This window comes from Pezoporus occidentalis, unplaced genomic scaffold, assembly GCF_034315485.1.
Source record: "Pezoporus occidentalis ecotype Australia unplaced genomic scaffold, CSIRO_AGI_Poc_V1 ctg351, whole genome shotgun sequence".
Classification (NCBI taxonomy): domain Eukaryota; kingdom Metazoa; phylum Chordata; class Aves; order Psittaciformes; family Psittacidae; genus Pezoporus; species Pezoporus occidentalis.
In genome coordinates, this window is record NW_026915495.1 from 67,860 (window position 1) to 95,124 (window position 27,265).

Below are 27,265 nucleotides of genomic sequence, written 5' to 3' on the forward strand. Positions count from 1 at the left end.
ATGGCTCTGAACCCAAATTATTCACATGCAGGGGCTGCTTCACACAAACACATAGCCAGCTCCTGCACTTGCATCAAAACATACACTGCAGTTCCACTGCAGCTCTTGCAGGGACAGCAGTGTTTCCCTCCAAGCCCAAACCCTAACTCTAACTCTCAGTGTACACCAGCTTTACCAAATGCAGGGGAGGCTCAGGAAAGACAGCAGAAAACTCCAGCTGTTGCAGATGTGCAAAGGGCACTGCTGCTGAGCATGCTTCAGAGGGGTGGTCCAGCACAGCTCCGACGTAAAGCTGGGGTCAAGAGAGGTGAAGGTCTTAACTAAAGCAAAACGTGCAATAAAGGAAAAGCAGCAAGGAGGGTATCTTGTCATTGCCTGCAGTATGGAGCAGGCAGGGATTAAGCAGGGACGTACAGGTGTATCACACACATGCCATCAAGCTGGACACAGGGACCAGATGATTAAAGAAGCAGAGTCAGATTGGGGGAAAAGGATGAATGAGTCTCATGCAGGGGTCACTCATCAATTCAGTAGTTTCAATAAGAGCTTGCAGGCTGGAGGGAAATCCATTCACCAGCCTGCAGAGGCAGCACAGAGAACTGTGCTTGCTTCACCTCTCTGATTTAAAGGCACACTTGATTAATGACAAAACCAGCCTAAAAAGCAACTACAGAGATACTGAAAAAGGACAAATCTCAGCTGGTTCCTACGGACAGCAATAAGCCAACAGCCAAATACACCTCCAGGTCCTTGTATCCGCTTGCACACTTGGGAGGACAGCTAGCAAGTAAGGCAGCAGTCGACAGCCAGACAGTTCATGCAGGGAACAAAGGCATCTTCTTCTTGGGAAGGGCAAATCTGAGCAAGAATCGGGCAGACAACTGCCTCCCTAAGCTCAACACAGCACCGTGCTGAGTACGGGCAGGGCAGACAAAAGGGGGCTGTGATTCCACCTCCAAACACTGCACTGACTCTGTGTCCCAACAGCACTTCCACATTTCCCAGATGGGGATGTACAAGAGAAAATTAAATGAAGCAGAGGCTCGAAAGCAGTATTTCATCAAAGGGCTGGAGCAGCTCTGCTCTGGAGCCAGGCTGGGAGAGCTGGGCTGGGTCAGCCTGGACAAGAGAAGGCTCCTCAAGGGGAGACCTTAGAGCAGCTCCAGTGCCTAAAGGGGCTGCAGGAAAGCTGGAGAGGGGCTTGGGACAAGGGATGTAGGGACAGGCCAAGGGGAATGGCTTTAACCTGCCAGAGGGGAGACTGAGATGAGCTCTTAGGCAGAAGCTCTTCCCTGTGAGGGTGCTGAGGCGCTGGCACAGGGTGCCCAGAGAAGCCGTGGCTGCCCCATCCCTGGCAGTGTTCAAGGCCAGGTTGGACACAGGGGCTTGGAGCAAGCTGCTCCAGTGGAAGGTGTCCCTGCCTGTGGCAGTGGCAGGGGTTGGGGCTGGAGGAGCTTTAAGGTCCCTTCCAAGCCAAACCAATCTGGGATCCCATAATTCTATGAATCATTTTATTTGCAATTAAGAGCAAAAATTGGGATGGGAGACCGCCTGGGAATCCCAGGTGCTGTAGGCTTTTTTCCAATAATAACAATGATAAGGGAAATAACAAGGGAAGAGAATACAACTGCTCACCACCTGTCAACCAATACACAGCCTGGCCAAGCAGTGATTTAACCCTTCCGGGTAGCTGCCCCCAGTTTCTATAGTGGGCATGATGTGCTGTGGTATGGAATACCTCTTTGCCTAGTTTGTGTCAGGTGTCCTGCCTCTGCTTCCTCCCGGCTTCCCCTCCTCCCTGGCAGAGCATGAGACTCAGAAAGTCCTTGGTCAGATTAAACATTACTGAGCAGTAACTAAAACCATCAGTGTTATCAGCGCTGCTACCAGGCCGAAAGTCAAAACCACAGCACTGCACCAGCTACCAAGAAGGAGAAAAATGACTGCTACTGCTGAACCCAGGACAAAATTACACATCCTTTCACACCTAATTCTCGAGAGCTGCTGCATTTGATGTGGCTCCACCACTGCAGAAGTGGAACTGCTAAACAGGATATTCTTAAAACTCAGAGGAAAATAAGGTGGGTGATGTTCTGCTTACATTCTTCAAATCACTTTCCCACCAGGCTGCCTTCCTGTAGCACCATAAGCTATTAAAAGCCCTTGCAGTACTGTCAAGGCACAGAATTATCTTCCAGATTGGGAGCTCCAGATTCCTTTTGGTCATGGTGAGATAGATAATCCACACATTACCCACTCTAAGCACCATCTCTGCAAGAATCCAGATGGATGCCAAGAATAAGGCACTTCTTATAGCTGTAGCATTTGCAACAGAAGTTAACATGCCTTGCATAAAAGTGTCCTGATTTTTGACTTGGATTGAACACATATGAGTCACTCAGCTGCATTCTTCTAAAAGCCTTGACCTGTACAGAAAATTCCCAACTTCTCTGTCACACACCCAACCTGCTTAGCAAAAAGGGCATTACAAAGACATAGACATGACAGGTTTTTCTTCATTATTCAAAACCTTTAAGCTCTCAACGGACAAAACATTACTACACCCATCATTTCCAAACACTTTGCAAAGAGTACCCCTCAGCTTAGGATGCCACACACATAGTGTCATCTCCTACCATCACCACATGCTTTTGCTCAGGAGGGCCTAAGCAAAATTTAGGACTCAGCATGAGGTTTGAATTGTCTTTCCTCAAAAAAAACAGTATATGGGGTGAAAAGAACTGACACAGACACTCCAGAGCTCCCTCCAAGCTGAGGTACAACGGGGAAGATGCTCTCCAGCACACAATGAAAGGGCTTTACTGCCTGCATTCAGAGAGCAGATTCAGGGTTGGGGTCTCTCCACTGTTCCTCCTTTAAAAAAAGGCTGCCTCCAAAGTCTCACCATTGCCACGTCTCCCCAGAACCTTTCTGCTAGAAAAGAACCTTGCTTCTTCAATGGAAAATACTCAAAGAGAATGGCCACCTGGGAAGAGCAGCACCTGCAGCTGGGAAGAGCAAGGCAGCATCAGAGCTCTTCCAACGAGCCAAAGGCAAAGGGAGCACAGAAAAATACTTCCAGCATGTCTGCCCCTGCTCTGCTTTTGACCCAGAAACTTCTTAGGAGAAACTTGTGGTTTCCTATCCCCTGATTAATTGAAGTAACCACAGAAACAAACTGCACTGTCTGCCCAGCTCTGCTGCTTGGCTCTAAACAAGCACTAATGTGCACTGAGCTGCTGCAGCCACTCTCAGGGCTCGGCTCCTTCTTGCGCCCAGGTGTTCTTTATCCAAGGTAGAGGTCTTTCTGCTGAGTTTTTTCATGATTACACCTGTTCAGGCAGCACTTAGTCTGAGACATTAAAGAGCAGTCATTTTTTGAAGTGGGAAGTAAGACCTGGAGATAAAACCAGTGAACGTGAAACCCCCAACACAACCCAACACAACCCATCCAGTGCCGCAGACCAACTGCTCAGTAGCATCCTTAAAAACTAAACCAGCTCTAAACCTTTTAATTCTGCAGGAAAAGCTGAGCAATATTAAAAGCATCATCCACAGGCATGGAATGAGTGATGTCGTGACACATGGGAAAGGCTGGAAATCACACAGGCTCTGCACGTGGGCATGTCAGCGTTTGATAACTTCCCACTAAAACTTTCCTCAGGAGCTGTTCCTGTTCATGGCTCTGCTTCCAGGGACACAGGAAGAAGTTTCAACACTTGTACCCACCACTTCTGAGCAGACCCAAGAGGAAAAGGCTTCCCACAGGCTCAGACTGGGAGCAAGGAGGTGACAGCTATGAGAATGCCAGCAAAGAAGCCTTGCTGTAGGAAGTGTTGTGCATGCCCTCAGACTCCCGCTCAACAGCTGCTTTGGAGATAGCTTCCATCAAAACAAGACTAAAACAACATCAAGGGCATTGAAACGAACATCTCTGATCTGACCAGTCTCACACAGGACCAGGAAATGGGTAGGGGGCCCACAGGGTGGGTCCCCTATGTGGGGACAGTAGCACATATTGCCAACAACCGCCCAGAACACTGCCATGGGATCCACCATGGGACAACCTTCTAGCTCTCTGACTCACCAGTGCACTTAGTGGCAGGGAGGAGAGACACTACCCACCTGGGTCTGGGTAGGAACTGCTATAGGGGATTATGAGGTCAATGTGTCTCTCCTAACGGCCTCCACCTCTAACTGGGGAGAAAACAGAGGGCTCTATGGAGGGCTCTAAGGACAACTGGGTACATACAAAGCCCTCCAGAAGCAGGCTGCTTGAATTAGGGACCACCATGCTTTACCACAGGGACAGAATACCAGTGCTCTTCTCTAAGGCAGAGAGTGAACCTGGTACAGAGATCCCTCACCACAGAGAAAAAGTGGAATAATGCTAGTTAACAAATGAGCAGAATTCTCACTCATCCCACGCTTCTCCTCTCAGCTTTCACCTTTTCCAGGGTATGAGGTTTCACTTTGGCATGGATAAATGGTTTCACCTCATCCTGGGGAAGAGTCTTCTCATCCATATTGTCACAACATGGCTGTACTCAGAACCAAGCAACCCCGTTCAGCCCCACTAACAGGAGCATGAGAGAGCTCAAAAAACAAGAGCAGAGATGCTTACCCCCTTTCCAACACAAGGTGCAACATCTCGGTGCCATTTTGCATCTCCCCTCTGTGCTGTACGACTTCTCTTGCTGATGACCATCAGCACCACACACATCTTGCTCCTATTTCCATAGCCTGCCCCTGGGCACTGCCACCAGTACGGGGACACCAGGAAGGTCTTCATCTCCTCTGTTCCTCAGTGCCAAGCTTGTATGTGGCACATGAGCTGTACTTCCCTTCCCATGCAGAGTTACGGTAGATTTCCAGGTCAAAACCACTACTAGCTAAGTGCCATTACCAGCCATGACAACCTCTGGCAGTTATCTGAGCCAGGAATGATGGATTACTCTTCTTATTAGAACTGTAAAAGAAATGGTTTGCAAAGAGCTGGAGGCAAGTAATAAATAGTATCTACACAAGATGGTCTTCAGATACCCAGACCCACACGCTTCAGCTGTGCAGACATCAGTATTTACAGATCAGAAGCCAAGTTAGATCCTACACCAGTTATTAATTATTTACCTTAAAACTAATTAATCATCCATTAACTGTTTGTGAGCTCTTCTACAAGAAGGTACCCTCATGAAGTGACTCAGTGAATGCTTCTAACAGCTACAACTTCACACGATTAAGAAGAAAAATCATTCATGGGAGAGCCCCAGGCCAGAAATCAGAGGAGGCCACATCCCAGCTGCATTTTATCTTCTTTCCCTGACAATTATTTGGCCTTGCCTGCCCCTTCATTTTCTGCCACAGGGTGCTCACAGCAGAATGCTTCCCCAGACACACGTTTTCTTACTTGCAATCAAAGCAACTCTTCTATTTGCATTTTTTGCTAATAATCTGATAACTCAGTTAGGGAAATACAGTTATGCTCCACCTCTGTGGGGCCTGGGAGCTCAGTAACAGTGCTAAGAGACTGCAAGAAGCTTAAACCTATTAAGCAGGCTCTGATGGCATTCAAAGCAAGCTCAAGGTGTACGCTGCCTGTCACCAGATGGCATTTCTCCCCAGTGGACCCACAGGAACTGAAGCAGGACCAGTAGGCAGGTCAGCAAGGCCATGGGTACAGAAATATCACCACAAGGGAAGCACCAGGGCCGTGTACTCTCCTCTGAAAGCCTCCAAACCCAGCGCTGCCCGGCTGGAGCCTCTGCAGCCATCCTGCCTGAAACCACAATAGTTCTCCCCATTCCCACAGCCAAATGCAAACTAAACACCTCTCAAAACCCAAAGGTCTCAGGTTAGGGTGTTTCTGCTGCAACACCGTAGCTCGTCACCACTTTGCTTCCCATCAGCATTCATAAGCTATGTGGAGGTTCTCCACTGCTGTTTAACTCCACTGGTACTTGCAGACACTCTGATACCCCTCTTTTGTCAGAGAAATTCTCATTTATGCTTAATTCGAGGCTGTGCTGGGAGAACCCATGGTCCGACCTCCTAACACTGGGATTGTAAGAAATAAGAGCCAAAAGAGATGGGGACGTCATCTGGCCATCACCATCTGCCACAGCAGTCCCTTCACATGCTTGGAGGTTCTGCAGTTGCTTGAAGAGAAGCTTCCAGTCAAGCCCCCAGCCAAGCCCTACACAGGGTGAGCCCTGGACACATGACAGCTTTCCTCACACGGTACAGCCATGCTTCCATCCCAAATGCACCTGCCGTCACCCCCTGCTCTCCTGGAGCACTGCCATCCAGCACCCCTCTCCTGGGGACAGGATCATTGGCAAAGAGATCTCACAATGTACCCAAAGTCCTCATTGAATAGCGAGCACCATGAGCCCACTCAGGAAGTGGGGCATGAAGCCAATACTTCCAGCACCCCCCAGATTCTAATGGGGACTCCTGTGAGAAGCATAATTTGAACACCCAGGACCATATAGGGGATGATTTCAACATCAAACTGAAGCCCCTGTTGGTCCCACACATCTGGCTCCCACTCACTGGATCCCCATCACTGGAAGTGTTCAGTGTGATGTTGGACAGGGCTTTGAGCAACCTGCCCCCATGGCAGGGGGGCTGGACTGGATGATCTCTGAAGGTCCTTTCCAACCCAAACCACTCTGTGAGTCCATGATTCTGTGGCGAAAGCCAAGCTGCTACAGGAGGGAGGCAAATCAAACACGTGGAGAGACCATTTGTGTGAAGCTCTACATATATTGAACAACAGACCCACTGGGGAAATGGAAACCCTTGAATGAGGGTCACTACTCCTAGTTTACAAATAAAGCCATTAACAGCAGCAGAGACCTTCACATACTGGAAAATAAAGGAGAGAGCTTTGGCACCTTATTAAGCAACTCCAGATGAGATTTGCAAGTTTTACAAATGCATAGACTGAATACCTGAGGCATCTGTGTAATTGATACTGGTATGGGAGAATATATTCCATCAGGTTACTTTGGTTTGATAGCCCCAAAGTCCGCTTTAGCCATCAAAGGTATTCAGATACTTGGGGGCATCACCGATTCAGATTATCATGGGGAGATCAAAGTGATTTTATTGACTAGTGGAGATCAAGATATCTTCATGCAGCCATGAAACCATGTTGCCCAAATGTCAATTTTGCCTGTGTTGAAAACGCAAGTGAGCAAGGGGGAAGCCCCACAGAAAAGTATGGCTCGAGGGAACTGTGGATTTGGATCCACTGACCAATTGAATAGTGGAGCTAAAGTTTGGGTCCAAACACCCAACAGCCCACCCTAACTGGCTGAAACTGTTGCCACTGGAAAAGAAAATGCAGTATCAGTGATTAAATCCAGACAAGAAAAATGGGACTATGTCCCTGCAAATAAATGCTATTTGAGAGAATGCTATTATTATGCTTTAGTTTTGTGTTTTACAGACACTACAGAACCTAGCCATCCTCATATGTCTTATGGCCACTTTGGGTGATGCCATTACCCCAGGAAGGTATCTGAAAAGGACTGACATCTTGCCTGTGCGCTGGAGGTGGAAAAGCAGCACCAGACCTTGCAGACAAGATAACTACACCTGAGACATGAAGGAACTGAATGAACCTTGCCTTCATAGTTAATTCAACGTTTTCCCCAGGAATACATCTGTGGACAACCAGTTTGTCAGGAAAAAGCTATAAACGATTGTCTGCATAACATCAAATGGAATAAGATGTAGTAACTATAGCCAATGCTAGTATTGCTGCTATCAAATGTAACCCTTTTAGTGCTTATAATCTGTGTGCTAATTGCACTGAGAATGTATACAACATGAGTAGTAGTAGTGAGAATAAAACTCTAGCATCCCTCAATGTGCATAACAGTTGCTATTTTATTAACAATATGGAACTGCTGTCTATGGTCCAACCATGAGACATCGTGTCTCACGTGTCTCTGTCACGATCAGGAATCAAAGGACTGAGTGTAACGGATGGGAACCTAGCTGACAGCTGATTCTCTCTCATGACTGAGAGACATAACAAAGTATATGTTTTTGTCAAAGTGTATTTGGTGAAGTATATATGTTTGTGTTCCTCACGACTGCCAATGGAGCTGATCAGCCCTTGCCAGGCAGGCAGCCAGCTCTGGGCAGGCAGCGCGGCTCTGCCTGCACAGGCTGGAGCTGGCAGCTCCCAGGCACTTGCTAGGAGGCAGACCCCGGCCACCCTGCTCTCTGCGGGGCTCCCAGGTAAGGGCAAATGGGCAGCAGCACCCCCTGTGCGGATCCATCATCTCCCTGGCTGCGGAGAAACCGCTATTGGCATCTACCCGCACGCAGCTGGTGCTGCACCCACGCACCGAGCAGGACATGCAGTGCCGAGGGGCAGGCAGGCGGGCAGCAGCCCCTGGGAGCAAACCAGGGGAGCAGTAGGAGTGTGGTGGGCAGGGACCAGGCAGAGGGGGCTGGCACGACGTGTCCTGTCAGGAGAGTAGGCAGGAGCTACATGGTGATGGTGGGCGGTGTTGTGAGGCATAAAACACTGGGATTTTGGGGGGGGAGCTTGCAGGAAAACAGGAGATACTTTCTGTCTGAGTATTTTCTCCTAAAACGAGCGTTGAGAAGTTTTGGAGCAGCATTCTATGATTCAAACACTTGATTATTGCAGCAATCTAAATGTACAGCAGCACGCTGCTAACTGCCTTTTAAAAAAGGAGCAGGATTCTGTTCCAAACCTTCCCCCAAGAATATTTTTTGCCTTACTGCATTGCAATATTAGGCCACGCTCCTGTACACTATTTTTGAGTACAGGGTAAGATACCAGTTTGGGTCTCTAAGCCAAGAGTGGAGATTCTCTCTACTTTCAGCATTCTCCTTGATCTGCCACTCTTTGAGCGTAGTGGTTTCTGCCCCTCTCGGTGCAAACACACAAGCCCCACAGACCCACTGCTGTGCACTGGGCCAGCACAACTGGCCTGCACTATCCTACAGTCTGATTCTAGGTGTCTTTATTTGGTCATTATGCAGAAGTAAAAAGTTTGCAGGTATCTCACAAACTTCCAGCCACACTGTCATAGAATCACAGAATCAGCCAGGTTGGAAAAGCCCTTTAAGCTCATCCAGTCCAACTGTTCCCCAGCACTGCCAAGTCTACCACTAACCCCTGGCACTGAGGGCATCTGCACAGTTTGTGAACACTTCCATGGACGGTGACTCCACTGAAGTTGTCAGGGATGCAACAGGCACCCCATCCCAGCGGCGAGCCACCTACACTGACATCAAACCCACTCTCCTGCTGGTCTTGCCCAGCCTGGTGCTGCTGACACCATCAGGGCTTTGCTCCCTGCACCTGCTCTCCCAGCACTGGGTACCCTGGCCGTCAGCCCTTCGGCCGCTCATCCAGGTTCTCCTCCACGTCTTTATCAGTTGAGGCACATCATTCTCAAACTGTGGACACCCCAACTGACCGCAGCACTAGCATCTGTTCACTCCAGAGGCCAACAGAGCAGAACCAGGGACTCTGCGTTTCTGACTATCACAGCCTGGACATGACACAACCCAATGGGTAAGAGCAGCCACTTCTAACAAACTCCAGCCTCGTCTAGCATAAAGTCTCCTGTGCTGAAGCCACAGCCTCTACTCCTCGGCCCATGACTGCTTACCAAACAAGCCCTGTCAACAGCACCCATGCCAGGCACCTGCCCTTCCTCCTCCAGCAGACCCAGCTCACCTCACTTCTTGCTGTGCGCCTGTTTCTCCACACTGTAAAACCTCCCAGGGTCCTTCAGCACTTGGATTTCCTGCTGCATCCTCCTGCTTGCTCCCACCACTTGCCTAAAATCTGCACTTTAATCAAATCCTTCTCCTCCCCTTCCTTCCACCTGGAACACAGCTGTGCACACCACCCCTGACATCTTCAACTAGCAGTAAGTTAGCTGTAGATCTGGACACTCCTCCCCCAGCACAGCAGGAGCCCCCTGTTATAGCAGTGCCCTCAGAATGATGCTGGGGACCCAGGAAATGACAGGACCCCTGGCCACCCTCCTCTACGTCCTGCCTGCACCCCTGCCCTTCTCTCCTGGCTGTTCCCCTGCACTTGGCATCCCTAGAAAGCCTTCCCCATGCCACAGCATGCAGCAGTGCCAAAGTAATCCTGCAAAGCACAGTAACAGGATTTATGGCTTGCTCATATCAGCCCTCCTAAACTCATTTCTGCAAATAACAGATTATCCCCCCGCATCAACACCAAGACAATGGAGATTCAGCACGAGAAGGCTGAGATCTAGCTGCAAAGCTGGCATTGCATGAGGTCTGCTGGAAAGCATCGTGCTGCACCCCTGGGAGCAGGTCAGAATGGAGAATTCCAGGTTCTGCCGTGTTGTCCTCTGGAGCGAACAGATTTGAGTGCTGCAGCCAGTCTGGGTGTCCACATTTGAGAACGATGTACCCCAGCTGATAAAGATGTGGAGGAGAAACTGGAAGAGGGCTGGCAGCCAGGGTATCCAGTGCTGGGAGAGAGGTTTTATGATGACAAGACCAGTTTCAAGATACTCCTCTCCTGCCTGTGCAAGCAGCACCTCCAGTCTCTCATGGTGCACCAGCCCCAAGGTGAGGGCACATCTCTCTGCTAGGAATTACAGAAACCACTCTCTAAATAACTCAAACCTTCTCCAGCAGATGGAGAGCCTGAACAAAGTCACCCAGGACCTGGGCCTAAAGCCACCACCTTCAGTCTGCACAGCTTAAAATATGAAACCGGAGGTCAAGTGTACGTGGAACTGAGCCCCCCATCCATCCTGGTGCAGAGCCATAATGGGACTGCTTCCAGATCTGAAATATTTATTGGGTCTTCTGAAGCCTGTGGAGATGGGCTGAGCTGACAGGCTGAAAGACACGACTTTGATTTGAAGATTTACATTCCCAGGGGCAATTTATTCAGCGAACAGCATCCATCACGTAACACAGCGACGAGGGCACAGGGAGGATGCAAGACAGAGAGGAGGCGAATGGCAGAGAAGTCCTTCCCAACCACCCCAGAAAAACACCCCAACAAAACCATTACTTCATTCCTCTCCAGCTGGCAACTTGCCACTCAAAGCCACCTCCCCTGGGAAGTGGCTCAGACGAAGGACTGAGGATGAACAGCCTGCCGCAAGTGCCAGGAGCAACAACAGATGCAGCAGCTCACCAGGAAGGACTTTAGGAACAGGTTTACCAAGAATACAACTCAGAAGTAGCAGCAGCCAAGGAGGAATACAGCCCCTTGGCCACTCTGAGCCCATCCAATCCTGACATGATGCTGCCCAACTTGGAGCTGCAAGCACAGGCAGGCAGGCAGGGGCTGTCACCTCACCGGCATGATGGCAAAGCCAGCCAGCTGCCCACCCACCAGGCACCAAAATAAGCCTAGGCAGCAGTGGCAGCATGGATCCAGGAACAGTCTGTGCAGCCACAACAGGGATCAGCAGGAAGGGAGGGGATGGGAGAGGAGGGATGAGCTCTCTGTGTGACATGGGTCCAGCCCAGCACCTTCACCCTGTGTCAGGCAGGTAGGTAGACACAGGGTGGTCTCACACAGACACCTGGACCTCACCTTCTTATGCAAGAACACGTGCAGGAGAGCATCAAGAGCTTACATCTGCCTTAGCATTTAAGAAACAGATTCCAGGAGGATTGTACCTCTGCAGTCTATCAGTGACCCTGAAAAAGCAGCAATGAATTCAGCCAGCAGACATTGTACATCCTTCTCTCCTCCCCCTTCTCCCTCCCTTCTTCCCTCCCTCCCTCTCTCCACTCAGTGCTCCAAGAGCAACTCCAACCACTGTTTATCTGCTTCCCAAATTACCAGCCCAGCTCTGCCCTGATCTTCTGAAGCCCCACTCCAAGGTCCTCCAGCTGCAGCAGGGACTTGCCAGTGGTGCTTAAGGAGAAGCTACAACCTCACACCAAACTCAGCTGCACCACACAGAGCACATCTGCTTCCAGACAAGAATGAGAAGTCTGTGCCTTTCTTTTGATACCCTGGAGGGTGACTAGCCATCATCTTGTAGTGAAAGTTTCACATGATGCTACAGTGCACAAAGATCACTAATAAGTATCTGAGGTGCTCCAGGGGGGAGAAGCAGCACCCCAAATCCTGCACAAACCTTCCCCCTGCAGAGAGCAATGTCTTGCCTTGACTGTCATCACAGGTATCATCCACTTACGTGCTGGGTTCAGCTCTAACAGTTACTTTTCTCCTTCTTAGTAGCTGGTGCAGTGCTGTGTTTTTGCAGTTCCACAAGCGTACCTACCACTGAGCACCTGATCAGACCCACCTGATACATCAGACCCAGCACCTCCTGGACACACCACAATAGTACAAAACACTCATTTTTAAACAAGGTGTGGGCTCTTATTTCACTGCCCAAACAGGTTTTGGCATTATAAACTGAATTTTCTATGATATCAAGGCAAGGTAACACCATAAAACAAAACCATGAGGACTTCCAACGTCCTGGATGCTTCTGCAAGTCATGCCAATGTCACTGTATCCTGTTCACTGCAGATCTCAGACTTTTAAATAGATTATTATGCTTTTAGGCCACAAATGCCCCTTGCAGCCTGAGCTGGGGCTCAGCCCCGAGCAGTCCCTATGCTAGTGCACGCCGTATGAGCCCAACAGCCAGAGGCAAAGCAGTGACAGCTCTTCTCTGAAAACACCCAAACAGACACTGCAAAACCTTACAGTGCGAGTGCAGTTTAACAGAGCCTGAAGGATCACTGTCAGCAGTCTGAGACACGTGAATTTCCTTGAGAAGATCCCTCATTTCCAGGCTTGGCCAAGTACATTTTAGCTGAGGAGCAGCTGCCAGGAGAGGGGAGGATGAGACAATTTTGCAAGCACCGAGTTCTTCCAAGCAATTTTCAATATCTATTGATTTGTCCCAGGGCTGGACACAAGAAAATGTGTGCACAGCAACCTCCTGGGAGCTTCAGAAACAACTCACAGTTAGAGACAAGTGCCCTGGAAGGGACAGACTCTAGCCAGCCAGTAGCAAAATGTCCTTCAAGACAAGGAAGGTCGGGTCACAAGCGCACACTCAAAGGTGAGCTGCACCATTCCTGGGCCAAGCAGGCGATGCTCAGCCTGTTCCCTAACTGCTGCCTCTTCCCCATCCCCTCCCCAGGCAACCTGGGGCAAGACAATGGCCAACAGCACAAAACCAGCCGTTTGCTCTTTTCATCCTCCACCCTTCAGGAATTCCCTCCAGCAGCCTCTCCGGACCCTCACCACCTCTCAACACCAGAGTCACCAGCCATCCCTCCAACTCCCCACACAGGTCCGAGCCCTTCCTCACCCTGGCCATCAGCCACCTTGGCAGCTGGTGGCTTTCCAGCTATGGCCACTGAAGACGAGGACTTCTGCCTGACTCCATCCACCCCACAAGTGGCCCAGCCCCATGCAGCCATGTGCCCATGGGGACCAGAGCTCACAGCTCACTCACTCTCATCGGGGTTAGGCGAGGCAAGGATGGCACTGTGCTTCCTCTTCACTTCCTCCACATTCTCTGAAATCTTATCAATGAACCCTCGAATTTCTTCCACCTGTGGAGATGGGAAAACCAGAGAGGTCTCCTGTGAGATACCGGTGCCTTTGGGAAGGGGAAGGATTATTAACCTCTATCCCAAAGCAACCATGACACATCTGAACCACAGCAAACATCCTCCTGAACAAGTATTTTCCAGTTGGATTCTCAAACTGTAGGACCACTGTGAAAACAGCCCTTCCACATCACAGCAGCAGCTCTGCAGTCACAACAATGTCATACAGGCTGTGTCCTATATTCTTTGTGATGCAGTGAGAAACATTCAGGGTTTGTTTAAATTAGCATCAGAACTACGGATGCCCAGACACTGCACCTCTGCATGGAGAGCACTACTGAGGCTGCACAAGACAGGCTCAGTCCCCCATGGCTCTCTGCTCCAGGGGTTGAGAAGCCCAGTTTGACCCTCATCCCACAGGCCAGGGAGGCCACGACTGCCAGCAAATCCATGCCGGCATCTTCCCTGTACTTCTCAACCAGGAGACATGCCCGTATTGCTGAAAGGGGAACATCTACTTGTGCCCTCTGCCTGCTGGGCTGCCCACCTTCCAGCTCTGTCTTCTCCTTCGACTCACACCACAACTTTGCTCATTTTCCTCCATCTGCATATGAGATTTTTCATTCCCCACTTCATTGCCTGCACAGATACATTTTAACACCCCCTACACACATGCCATGCTAAGGGCGTGCTAAAAATCCGCATGCAGATCTTACAGCCACCCACATGCCAGAAGACAACCTCTTGTTTGGTAACGAGAGTACAAAATTAACCCAATCCCATGCAGACACTGCTACTCTGCAGAGATGCCTCCAGGAGCAGTCTGGGAGCTGGTCAGCTTTAGCAGCAGGCTGGAGGTTGGGCAGCTCAAGGCTCCTGGGCTCCACTGCCCCACTTGTGTCTGGAGGAGCACACAGAGCAGCAAAGCATCCATAGGGCCAGGTAAGCCCAAGACAGCCTCAGGTCTGCGCGGAAGCCTGGTTCCTGCTAACTGGCACGCTGAGTGCAACCCCCAAGGACCACCAGCACCAGCTGAGCAGCATCAGCAAGGGCAGGGACCCCTCCCCACGTCTACTGCTGCTCCCTGCTGGCAGTGGGAGCCTGGACCACAGCCCCACAGCCTCCTCCAGTGCTAACAGAAAGATCTGAGCTCACTTTAGAGCTACACTGGAGAAAAAATAAACCCTCTCACCTGCTCAAAGAACTCATCCATGAAGCGGTCCCGGTCCACGCTGACGGTGACTTCATCATCATCATCACTGTCCTTCGCCTGCAACGACACGAAGAGAGGCATCAACAAGTGCTTCCTGCCAAGTTTGCAACTCCACTTCAGGAGCCCCTCAAGGGCACCTTCCCCTTCTCCTCTGCTCACTTGCTCCCAGGAGCTGGGGCAAATGCCAGCCACGGCATGGGACACCTCAGGCACCAGAGCACTTACGGACACCAAGAGAGCAGCGGACGGCCAGCTCCATCAATAAAGGCACAATGCAAAACACCACTGCTAGGGACACCCATGTGTTTACACAGCTGGGTAACATTATGAGCTATCCTCGGCTGTGCGTGAGCACAAGGCCTCTGCAAACAGCAATGCTGGGAAACACAAGGAACGCTGCAATGGAAGAATGTGAAGGATGCTGCACGGAGAAAGCACAAGGGATGCTGCAGAGTGCAGAAGAGGTGGGAGAGAACAGAGAACACAACAGAACTAGTAAAGCCACAGCAGGCAAATGAGGGGTTGTCTGCTGAAGCATGTGTGTCATTGTCACCAGAAATGAAAACACCTCCTGTCCCAGCAAGGCAGAGGACACAAGATCACAGGAGAAAGAAAAATTACAGTCCTCTGTATAAGGTGACATTTAAAAGAGTATTATCCAAAACAGATACATAATGGAGGGAAAGGGAAAATTAATGGGGTGGAAAAGTTTCCCTTTACTCCACCTTCACTGGAGAAGGAACCAGTGGAATGGAGAAGATTTAAGAGAGAGAACTGTCTCTGCTCATCTCGTAACCGTACCACGTTTCGCAGCTGGTTACACGTCACCCTGTAGCCCCTCCACACTTTGCAGAGAGCTTGTCAGTGTGGTCTCCAGAGAGATGGCGCTCACCTTGAGATAAGTCAGATGAAATATCTATTCTTCCCCCTTAAATTGTCGTTTCAACTTTGGGTGACTGATCTGGGGAGTCACCCAGGGGAGACCTCAGCTTTCAGCCTTACCACTGCTCATGGCACCCTTTGGTAACCACTAAGTGAAATGCTTAACCAAAGATACCAAGACTGGAGAGCTACCATGATTCCAGTGAAAACTTCACCCTGACAAGCATTAGCCGGAGCGGTGCTGTCCTCACCCCACCACTCTGTGAACACAAAGAAACCAGGAGTCCAGAGTTTGTCCATTTTGACCACAACCAGGCCCCCGCACTGGGGTCAGCAGGCAGGAGCTGCCTGCCCAGTACGGCAGGGACACAGCAGAAGCCACCAGCCCAGAAAAGGGTTGGTGCATTTAGATTTTGATGGACCTCAGCAACATTAACCTGAGGTCTTGAGTGAAAGACAACTTCAACTGAGTGAAGGACACCCACAGTGTCTGTCACTGGGGTTGGAGCAGCTGCAGTGTCTTTCACTGTGGTTGGAGTGGCTGCAGTGCCTGTTGTCGGGGTTTGAGTAGCTGTGTTGTCTGTTGCTTTGCCATCAGATCCACAGACATCTTTCTCCTGCTCCTCACAGAGCAGCAGGGCTCTGTAGACATGGGCCAAACCCCAAGACACGGCAGCGAGTTGTCCATCTCTGGCATTGCCAGGACGACAGCACACCTTGTCTAAGTGCTCTGCTCATGTGAAGGCAGCTGGCCCCTGGGGCACGGCAGTGCGCTGATGCACTGGTGGGGCGATGGCTATGTAGGGCAGGACGTGGCACTGCCCCACTGTGCACAGCACGAGGAGCACAAAAGCCCAGCTGGGAGCCCTGCAAAGAGGAAATGACAGAGATGGAGCCGGCTGCTTTGGAGGGCACGTGTCACTCCGGGCACCATCTGTCCAACCCACCTCACTGGGAACACCCTCCCTGCCACGGCCGCCTCCAACACACAGCGTCAGGCTGGTCGTGGGGCTCCGCCACCCCCGACACCATACCCTGCGCAGGAGAGCAGCAGCACTGGCTGAGGGGCTGAGCAGGACTCGAGGGGGAGGAGATGCCACCAGGCTGCAGGCACTGAAGGATGCTCCCAGCATCTCTGTCCATCCCGCAGCTCAGCCCAGGCACACTGCCAGCCCTCACAGGCATTCTCACCCTGGCTTGAAGTGTTTTCACAAACACTGCTGCCAAAGCAGAAACAAAACCAAAATACCCTTCCTAAGGACACCTAAAATGTCCACTCAGCCGACAGCGTTTTGGCTTCCTGCATCCCAGCTGTGAGCATCCCAGGTTTTCAAAGCCACATGGAAAGCTCCGATCTAGGTCAAAGCTACCCTCTGGTGCTGCTTAACACAAACAGCAAATAATTCACAGCCTTCAAAAGCCTGGGCTTGCTTGCCAGTGACAGGCAAGCAGCATGCAGTCCCAATGCCACATAAGCAAACAGAGCGCATCATACTCCCAGTGCTCCCAGCTGCCAAAATGGCCATCCTCCATCTCTGCATACCCCATCTCTGCATCCACCAGGCACACACGCTGCAACCTCAGGCAGCAAAGGCTGCACCAAGACTCCTTAAAGGGAGAGAGGAAACAGCCACAGCAAAAAGCTGCAAGTCTAAGCACCTTTCTAGAGCCTGCCTCTAAAACCGGCTTACAGCAGGTAACAAGCCCTGCAGCTCTGGTGGGTCACTGGTGTTGCCCGCTTTGATATAGGTACCGCATGGCAGTGCTGATCACCCCCACTTCACTGGTCCTGGGGACGGGTGCTCTGCCACCAGCATGTCCAGGGCAGAAGAGCAAGAGGGGTTTGATCAACAGGGCCCAGAGCAACCCTGCCCTAGTGGAAGGTGTCCCTGCCCGTGGCAGGGGTTTGGAACTGGATGAGCTTTAAGGTGCCTTCCAGCCCAAACTAGGCTGTGATTCTATGACACCCACTCCTGCCTCAGGCACCCTCAGCCAGCACCAGGGACTCAGGGTCTCTGGGCTTTCACCCCCCACACAGCGTAGGTGAGGATAACCCTTCTTTTGCAGGGTTGACTTCTCGAGGCCGCAGGGGCCAGGCAGCAGCAGGCAGCAGCAGGCGGCATGCCAGGCTCGGGGAGCCACTGCCTCCCTGGTGCCCCCGGTGCTGCAGAGCACAGGGAGCAGGATGGGGAGGGCAGGTCAGCCAGAGCTGCTCCAGCCTCTGCCAGGGCCTCGCGGGGTTAAAGGTGTTCTTCCACAAGGGCTGAAACCCCAAGAGGAGGCTGAGCAGAAGTGCCGTACCCTCCTCTACCCACCCTGCAGAACAGGCCAGTGAATGGGAAGATGGTGCAGGGGTTTCCTGTGGGTTTTGTAACAAGCACACTGCTAATAAATTACTTATTGAGCAGGTTCCATCCCTCTGGTTCAAACCAGCCCTGTTCCCTCTGCAGGCGCTTTCAGGAAGACAGCAGAGAACACAAACCAACTGAACAGACTCAGAGCCTGCTCTCTTCCAAAAAGCAGGAGGCGACAGGCAGGGCGAGCTGCAGCAGGGCGCAGTGAGCTCTCTGTTAGCTCAGCAATGGCTGTGCAGGCTTTAGCTCCTGCCCTCTTCTGTCAGTGCTGCAGATGAATGTGACCGTGTCCAGACCCACCTGCGGAGCGGGTGCAGGCAGCAGAGCTGCACCAGGGCAGAGGAGCAACGGGCTCAGCCACTGAGCAGCAATTCTGTGGACTTGGCAGTGCTGGGTTAGCAGCTGGACTCTATGATCCTAAAGGTCTTTTCCAAACGGAATAATTCTATGATTCTATGATCCTAATAGTCACCAAAGCAGCCCATACCTCCCACTAACAACTTCCTGATGAATGGAAGTTCAAGGCACAAATGACTTTAGCATTCAGCAACACCTGCATGAGCCAGCAGGCATTTCCAATTCCCAACACCAGCAGTGCAAGGGAGAGCAAGATTTCCAAGAGTTTTGTCCTTAGGTGTTGGCTTTCACTGCTGCAGAATTACGTTCCCGCCCTCTGGCTCGAAGCCCAAGCCTTTTGTCAGAGCCATGGTCAATTCCTAAGCTCAGTTTCAGAAGCAGGCAGGTAAAATTCCACTGAACTATTAAGAACAAATGACAGAGGTGAAAGACACGCCACCAGCCCTGCAGAGGGCAAGGCTGAGCTCACTGACCTCCTCCCATAGCTCTAGAACACGGATTATGATCTACCAGAAAGGCACCATTACTTTACAGCCAACACTTTACAGATTTGCAGCCATGGCTAAAGGACAATCGGGGTGAACACCAGCACACAGGCTTTTAACTCACCTGAAACTCACCCCAACACCCTTCTGACGGTGGCACCATCCCTGTCACGGCTTCTGCGCAGAGCAGAGCTCCACGTGGGCAGCAGGAGCAGTGGCAGCCACAACACTCTCCTCTCCCCTCTGTCACGTATTCACAAGGGTCAGCACTCAAGAGAGGTTTTTGCCACGATCACCACCATGCTTTTGTATCTACCAAATTGACTGTCAAGCTCCGATGATGCCCAGCGGTGACCACGACGTCCGTACCATACTTCCCACTAACTGCAAGCTGCTGGCAAAAGGCGAAGGGAAGCCCTGGGCAGAGGAGGCAGCACAGGGGGCATCAGAGATCACACGGCCCTTGTCACCAGGAGAGGATCAACACATGAAAATCATGGTAGTTCACAAAACAGTTCTCCTTCAAACCAGGCTGCACTGCACACAGACACTTACGGGACATGTTGGCTTTGAAGGGATCTGCAGAGATCCACCATTCCAACCCTCCTGCCATCGGCAGGGCCATCTTCCACTAGACCAAGCTGCTCAAATGGCTATGTATGCTTCAGTGGGAATGACATTTCCCTGGTGCTCTTGCCTAGGCCATAGAAAGGAACCTCAGCACCATCAGGTGAGACACCAATCCTCCCAGAAGGCACATCTGCTAGAAAAATGAAATGAACAGCCGTTCACAAACTGAAAGTCTGACGGGACTTGATGGAAAACCTGATAGCAATGGCAGGTAAAAAGGAACACTTAAAACAAGAAAATCCACAGTAAACATCACAGCAGAAGTACTGCACATGGAGACCTTCCTGTGGCCACTCAGGACTTCAAGGGAGCTTAGAGGAAAGAGGGAGACTTTTGAGCAGGGCCTGCAGGGACAGGACAAGGGGCGATGGGTTTAAACTGGACAAGGGTGGGATGAGGTTGGACATAGGGGAGAAACGTGGTACCATGAGGGTGCTGAGGCGCTGGCACAGGGTGCCCAGAGAAGCTGTGGCTGCCCCATCCCTGGCAGTGCTCAAGGCCAGGCTGGACACAAGGGCTTGGAGCAAGCTGCTCTAGTGGAAGGTGTCCCTGCCTGTGGCAGGGAGGTGGAACTGGTCATCTTTGAAGGTTCCTTCCAACACAAACCATCCTTTGAGCCCCTGACACACCACATGCCACAGCCTATCCTCTGTTCGCACCCATCATCTGCTCCCCCGTTTGGGGGCCAAGGCAGCACTCCTATTTCAGACACCAGCCCTGCCATTAGCCCCCGAAGGCAGAGGCACAGCCCTGTGGCACACCAGGCCTGCCCTCTTCCCCTGCCTTCCAGCTCAGCAAAACTTTCTGCTCCCTGTGCTTCCAAAGTTGCCTCCTTTTACATTTCGCCCCGACGGTCCCGCTGGCTCTGTGCCTGCTCTGCTCCTGACACAGCACCGGTTTCCCGCAGCGTCCTTTCCTGCCTGCCTCCCCGTCCATGATCTCCTCCAAGGATAACCCCGCAGGTGCTGCGCTCCAAGGACATCCAGCCATCCCCTGCTGCAAGTTTGTTCAGGTCACCCCGCGGCCGCCTGGAGCCAGGACACTGCTGCACACTCCATCCTCCCGGATCTTCCACTCGGGCTCACTCTCCTCCTCTTTGCTAATCCACGTAATTTTCTGGAAGTAGCAATTTATCACAGTACTTAGCCTAATGAGCCTGACTGTACATGTTCTGCCTGTAGTGATCACTTTGCATATTTCCTGAGAAATCTTGTTAACGGGGAGATAAACAGCAAAACAAACATTTGTACAGCTCCCGAGCAGCCTGCACAAAGACACCTGCAATTAAACCAACGGGCACTGGCCTGAACCCCTTTGGCTCGAGCGCTTTCAGACATCCAGCGCCCAGCCAACACACATGGCTTGTGAACCCAACCTCTCAATTACTCTCTGGCATCCCCAGCACAGCACCAGGTTTCGGGAGGCAAGGAGCATTTCTGTGCAGTCAGGTTGACTTCAGTGTGAGCACCAAGCCCCCACCCACACTAGACCTGGAGCTGCTCCCCAGCAGACACCGGGGACCCCACAACTGCTGGGGAGCAGAGAAGCATCTCAGACAAAAAGCATCAAGGCAGCTGTTGCAGACTCACTGCACATCACCTCTGTAACCTCCCACCACAGGATCATGGAATCAGCCAGGCTGGAAAAGACTTTCAAGCTCATCCAGTCCAACCTTTATCACAGCCCTGCCAAGGCCACCACTAACCCATGGTACTGAGGCCTCGTCTCCACGGTGTGTGAGCACTTGCAGGGACGGTGACTGCAGCCCTGCCCTGGGCAGCCTGTTCCAATGGCTGAGCACCCTCTGGGGCAGGAATTGTTCCTCAGCTCCATCTAAACCTGCCCTGGTGCAGCTTGAGGCCGTTTCCTCTTGTCCCATCCCTTGTTCCTTGGGAGCAGAGCCCAGCCCCTCCTGGCTCCATCCTCCTGTCAGGCAGTTGTAGGCAGCGATCAGGTCCCCCCCTGAGCCTTCTCTTCTCCAGACTGAACCCCCCAGGTCCCTCATCCATGCCCGGCTGACAGGCCCAGCAGACCCCAGGAGCAAGGTCTCACTGTACCTCATCCCATCCCGCTATCCATGAGCATATGGGAGCCAGTGAAGCGGCTCCCCTGTCCCAGAGAAGCATGCTCATGGCACAGACACGGTCGGGCCAGGCTCGGTTCAGTGGTCAGAGCCTTTCCCAGCAGCTTTGTTCTTTTCAGCCCCCAGAAAATCAGCTTTTCGGCATCATAGTGATGTCAAGGCAGAGCTGGTCCGGGCGGCTGTGCGGGCTGCAGACACACGACACGGAGCCACCGGCCACCACGCACCAGCTGAACGACTTATGTGACCCTTTTAGTTGAACAGAAGAGCTTGAGAACACACCAGGAAACCAAGAGGGTTAAAAGAGGAAAGAAGACAGCAGCTAAATACGCAAATGTATCTGTCTCTGGAGGTCAGCAGGCACTTGTGCACCGGAGGGTGGCTCTGGCAAAGCCCCACTGCCCAGATGGAGACCAAGGAGACTCGACTCCTGCTGCGAACAGCAACCGTGCTCCACTTCACATCTGTGCCCCCAAGAGAGGCATCATCAGCGAGGATTATTGACAGCAGGGGATGGAGCAAGCTCCGGCTGCAAGTCCTCAGTGCCCGCGCTGCAGATCTCAGCTTCTGCAGGAGGGAAGAACGGGGATCCACAGAGCTGGACCCGGAGCCAACCTTGCTTCCTGCACCCTCCTGTTTTTAACACACACCTCCCCACGGCTCCCGTGGGCAGGAGGCAGTGCTTGAATCTGGAACGTGGAGGCAGGAGTGGGGATGGGGTCAGTCACTGGGCGGAACAGCACAGCACACGGACATGGACGCTGCTGGAGAGAGGCCCTTGGAAACGGCCAGCAGAGAGGAGAACGGGCGCAGGAGGAAAGGGGCCCAGGAAATCATTCGGAAGCTGGAGACGTGCAACAGTGGGTCTGGGTTTGTGCTCATGCCTCTCCTGTTGGCGTGGGCAGGGAACCACCTCCCTACTCAAAAGCTAGGTATGATGAGAAACAGAAGGTAGACATGAAATAAAGAGCAACTCTTCAAATCCCAGAGGCATTGTTCTCAGTCAACACTCATTTGAGCAAGGCAAGTCCTCAGACCCAACTGGACGGTGACCAGGAATGTGCCCATCACTTGCTACGCTTGCTTTGTGGCAAGCAACTGCTAAGGCTTCCGTCCTACAAATACTTCTGCAGCCACCCAGTCTTAGGCAGACGACCGGTCCCATCACACAAGGTCTGTGCTGGGGACCCAAGCGGGGCCTCCAGGCCAAACTGTCCTTGTTCTCCTGTCACCTCTGTGGGGAAGGTCATTCTCACGCTGGGGTAGCTTCCACCACCACTGAAACCCACCAGGCCTGGACACTGGCCTTGCCAAACCTCTCCCTGCAGCACCCAAACCCATGATGTGGGCAGTGTCCATCTCCAGGAACACTTCCACCATGCAATTGCAAGATAAAACATCAGGTGAGCACTGTCTGGTAGAGAATGGGGAGAGGATCTGCCAGCTGATAAATGGTCTTTCCCCACCCAAGTTGAGCCCAGTGACTGCTGCAGTCAGCAGAACTGGAGAACTACTGGTAATTCTGCTCACTGGCTGTGTGAACTGCCAACAGCAGAGTCCATTCTCCTGAAATCACCAGCCACGTGTTTCTAACAACCAGCAACACCAAGTGTGTGGAGCTCCCCGAGCGACAGCAACCCTGACCCAAACCATCCAGGTCCACCCAGCCACCGAGCCCCATAACCCTGCAGCTCCTGCGTCCCCTCGAAACCCCCGGTCCTGGCCCAAGCAGGCATTTCGCAGCAGCCTGCAACACTTTGGCATCCTCTCCCTTCAGCACTGCGGAGCAAGCACAAGGAGTTGAGTGTTGCTGGAAACAGGGCACTCTGGAACCAACAACTGCCAAATGCCACTTCCACAGCCGGCCTGACACCTTCAGCACTGACAGAGCAAGATAAGGAGCACCCTCAGCACCTTTGCAGCTGACACGGCGCAGTGGTGCAGTCGATGGGCTGGAGGGAAGGGTGGCATGAGAGGGACCTGGGCAGGCTGGTGGAGGAGTGGGTCTGTGAGACCCTCATGAAGTTCAACCAGGCCAAGGGCAAGGTCCAGTGCCTGGGTCAGGGCAATCCCCAGTACCAGCACAGACTGCAGGGAAGCATGGATGCATGGATGGATGGATGGATGGATGGATGGATGGATGCATGGATGGCTGGTTGGATGGAGAGAAGCCCTGTGAAGGACTCAGAGATACTGTTGGGTGACAACCAGGACATGGCCCAGCAGTGTGCGCTTGCAGCCCAGAAAGCCAAATGTCTCCTGGGCTGATCACCACCAGCGTGACCAGCAGGTCGAGGCAGGGGATGCTCCTCCTCTGCTCTGCTCTCCTGAGACCCCCTGGAGCTCTGCGTCCAGCACAAGACATGCATGGACCTGGTGGGTCCAGAGGAGCCTCCAAAACGGCCCGAGGGCTGGGACAGCTCTGCTGTGGAGAAAGGGGAGGGAGTTGGGCCTGTGCAGCCCAGGGAAGAGACGGCTCCAGGGAGACCTTCCTGTGGCTGCTCAGGACTTCAAGGAGGCTTAGAGGAAAGATGGAGACTTTTGAGCAGGGCCTGCAGGGACAGGACAAGGGGCGATGGGTTTAAACTGGACAAGGGTGGGATGAGGTTGGACATAGGGGAGAAATGTGGTACCATGAGGGTGCTGAGGCGCTGGCACAGGGTGCCCAGAGAAGCTGTGGCTGCCCCATCCCTGGCAGTGCTCAAGGACAGCTTGGACACAGGGGCTTGGAGCAACCTGCTCCAGTGTAAGGTGTCCCTGCCCATGGCAGGAGGTTGGAGCTGGGTGAGCTTTTAGGTCCCTTCCAACACAAACCACTCTGTGATCCTATGACACTCGCACACGTCACCTCCTCCCACTCTCTCTCAAAACATAATTCGTTATTTCACCAGTTGGACCCGTCTCACACCCTGAAATCCTGACATCTCACCCAGACTGTTCTGACACTGCCCAGGCAGGATGGAGCTGCGCAGGCCACTCACAGCCCTGAAGCACCCAGCTGGGATGCCCGGCTGAGCCCAGGCGGCAGAGCTCTGGATCTTCCCCCATCTGCAGCTGCTGACAGCTTTTTACATGCAGCAGCCTCAGCACCACCCTCCTCAAGCTTCCAAGCACACAACACAAGCAGAGCCTAAATAAAGACATTTCAGGTGCCCAGAGCACAGGGACAAGCAGCTTAGAGACTGTCCCAAAAGTAAAATGAACTCTTTTATGGGTAATTTTTGTCCCATCCCTGCTCTGTCACCAACACCTGCAGCAGCAGGGCTGCTTTTGTGGGTTTCAGGGAAGGGGACCAGCTCCAGCCCCACTCCAGATGGGCAGAAACCACCACCCATGGCCAAAGCTGTGGCACCTACCCACATGCAGCTGACATCGAAGCTCTGCTGCTCTCCTTCCAGGCACCCTCCCCAGCCAGGCCTTGCTGTGCTGCCTCCACATCAGGAGCACGGTTTTCAGCCATAAGCTGAATTTCCTGTCCCCAGCTTGGTGCAGGGCTGGGGGCACTACCACAACCCTCCTCCCCACAGGGCACGAGATAAGCTTAAGCGAGTTTGAACACAACCAGAGCCCCAAGGTTCAGAAAAGACACAGGATGAGAGCTTTGAATTTCAAGTACCATTTTAAACATCCCATTAGCTCTTGCTCTGCACAGCAGTGAGACCCTGCGCCCCCTCCTCAGCTCCAGCAATGGCTTTAATCTGCTTTTGATCATTCCTGCCATATTTTAGAAGCTGTATTAAAACATGAAGAAACTGGCCCAGGCTGTGGGTGAGGCTGGCTGCTGGCAGCATGAACCAAACCTGCCCCAATATGCCCCATACTCTGTCCACTGCAGCATCCGGCTCTTCTCAGCTGACTGCCACCACCAAGGCTGGAAACCCATGTTTCCCACAGGCTTTGCCCCAGCATGGGCACCCGCTCAGCTCTGGGGCATCCGGATGCTCCAAACTGGACTCCACCCATTCATCCCCAGGAGCCCCCGGATGCAGCAGGGAGCCCTCAGGAGGATGCTGCACCCTCCAGCATTAGGCTGACGAATACGGATCAGCAGCAGGAGTGAGGCAAGAACGTGTCTTATTTTTCTCAAGATGTATTTAAAGGAATGAAGAGATTTTAAAATACCCCACAGCATCACTTCCCAGCCAGCGCTGGCTGCCAAGAGGACATTCGTGGGGCTCATCTTTACTATTATTATTATTAAAAAGCCTATTTTCCAATCCTATTACACAGCCTGTGCTGTTGGTGGAGAAAGAGCCCCCTGTCTGGATGCCTTCCAGGCTGAGCGGGGGGGGGGGGGGGGGTTGCAGTTCTTTATATAGCCCCTTCCTTCCCCAGCCCCGACAGCCATCCCTCAGCACCAACAACCACCCCTCACCCCAACAGCCACCGCTGAGCCCCGTGCTGGCATCATCCCAGTTCCATCCTCCTGGGGTTTTCCAGATGGAGCCAAATTCCCGGCTGAAGCAACTCCCTGATGAGGGTCTCTGTGGGGACCGACCCGGGCATCCATCGATACCTCCCCACCCGTGGCTCGACACGGACCCCCCCCCCCCGGCGATGACAGACCCTGCTTCCTCCCCGGGCAGACCGTGAAGTCATCCAAACCAACCACGGAAAGCAGCAGAGTGAGCGCGGGGCGATGGCACCGGGCGGGGGGATGCTGGAGCAGCGCCCTGGCCCTCCGAGCTCTGCCACCCCCCCCCGCGCATCCCCGCTGCCCGCACACGCTGCAGCGCTCGGCCCCGCGCCCCCGGGACACTGCGCGGTTACACCGGGACCCGGCGCTCCCCCGGGACGCGCGGCAGCCTCCCAGCGCACCCCGCGGGCACCGCACCGGGAGCCGAGCGGACGCCGGCAGCGGGGGGCTGCGGAGGGCGATCCGAGCGAGGCGGGTGCCCCCCCGGGGGCGCCGCGGCCCCGGCTCTGCCCAGCCCGGATGACATCAGCGGAGCCCGGAGAATGAAAAAGCAAACGGGGGCGGCCGGGGCGTGAAGCGGCCCCGGGGGGTAACGGGGGCTAAAGGGGGGTATCGGGGGCCTCCGGCACTGCTCGGCCCCGCTGCCCGCGGGAGCTCCCGCCGCAGCCCCGCACCCCCCCGCCGGGCGCCGCCCTCCCGCCGCCTGCAATCATAAACATCCCGGGTATGGCCCTCAGCCCCCCGGTGCCCGGGGCAGATGGGTGCCCCCGGGCCAGCGCCCGCCGCCCGAGCCGCCCGGCCCCGGGGGAGAACCGGAGCGGGAGGAGCCCGGGGGATGCCCGGGGAAACCCCGCTCTGGCCCCGACGTCGCCGCGAGGCTCAGGGGTGCCAGCCCCGGCCCCGGCCCCCCGCGCCCCCCCACTCACGGCGCGCAGCTCCCCGGTCCGGTCCTTCATGCTGCCGCTGCGCCCGGCCGTGCGCGAGGGAGGGGCGGGAGCCGCGCGTGCGCGGAGCCGGGGCCGCCACCGGGACCGGGGCGGGGGAGGAGAATCCACCCGGGCCTCCCCTGGGCCGCCGCTGACAGCGAGCCCTGGATGGGCCCAGCATCAACGGGGTGGCCGCTGCTGGGGTGCTCCTGGTGCGGGAGTCGGGCCTCGCCCTCCTCCCAACGCTCCTGGCACAGGCTCCGCAGCCAGCAGTTGAGGGGGTGGCTTTGCACAGGAGCAGCCCTTGTGTCCTAAACCAGGTGAGAATGGC

General features: G+C 53.4%; 1 protein-coding gene across 2 annotated transcripts in view; it reads right to left on the reverse strand.

Moving 5' to 3' along the window:
- STX1A (syntaxin 1A) overlaps positions 1 to 27,042 on the reverse strand; it is a 54,599-nt gene extending 27,557 nt beyond the window's left edge. For both annotated transcript variants that reach the window (XR_009966993.1, XM_062630438.1), the window contains exons 1-3: positions 26,935 to 27,042; positions 14,780 to 14,857; positions 13,491 to 13,590 (exon numbers count right to left, since the gene is read on the reverse strand). Coding sequence is in view for 1 of the 2 variants with exons in the window: in XM_062630438.1 (XP_062486422.1) it covers positions 13,491 to 13,590; positions 14,780 to 14,857; positions 26,935 to 26,964 (208 nt within the window). In the remaining variant the exon portion in view is untranslated. The remainder of the gene's footprint in view (positions 1 to 13,490; positions 13,591 to 14,779; positions 14,858 to 26,934) is intronic.
- Positions 27,043 to 27,265: the final 223 nt, after the last annotated feature.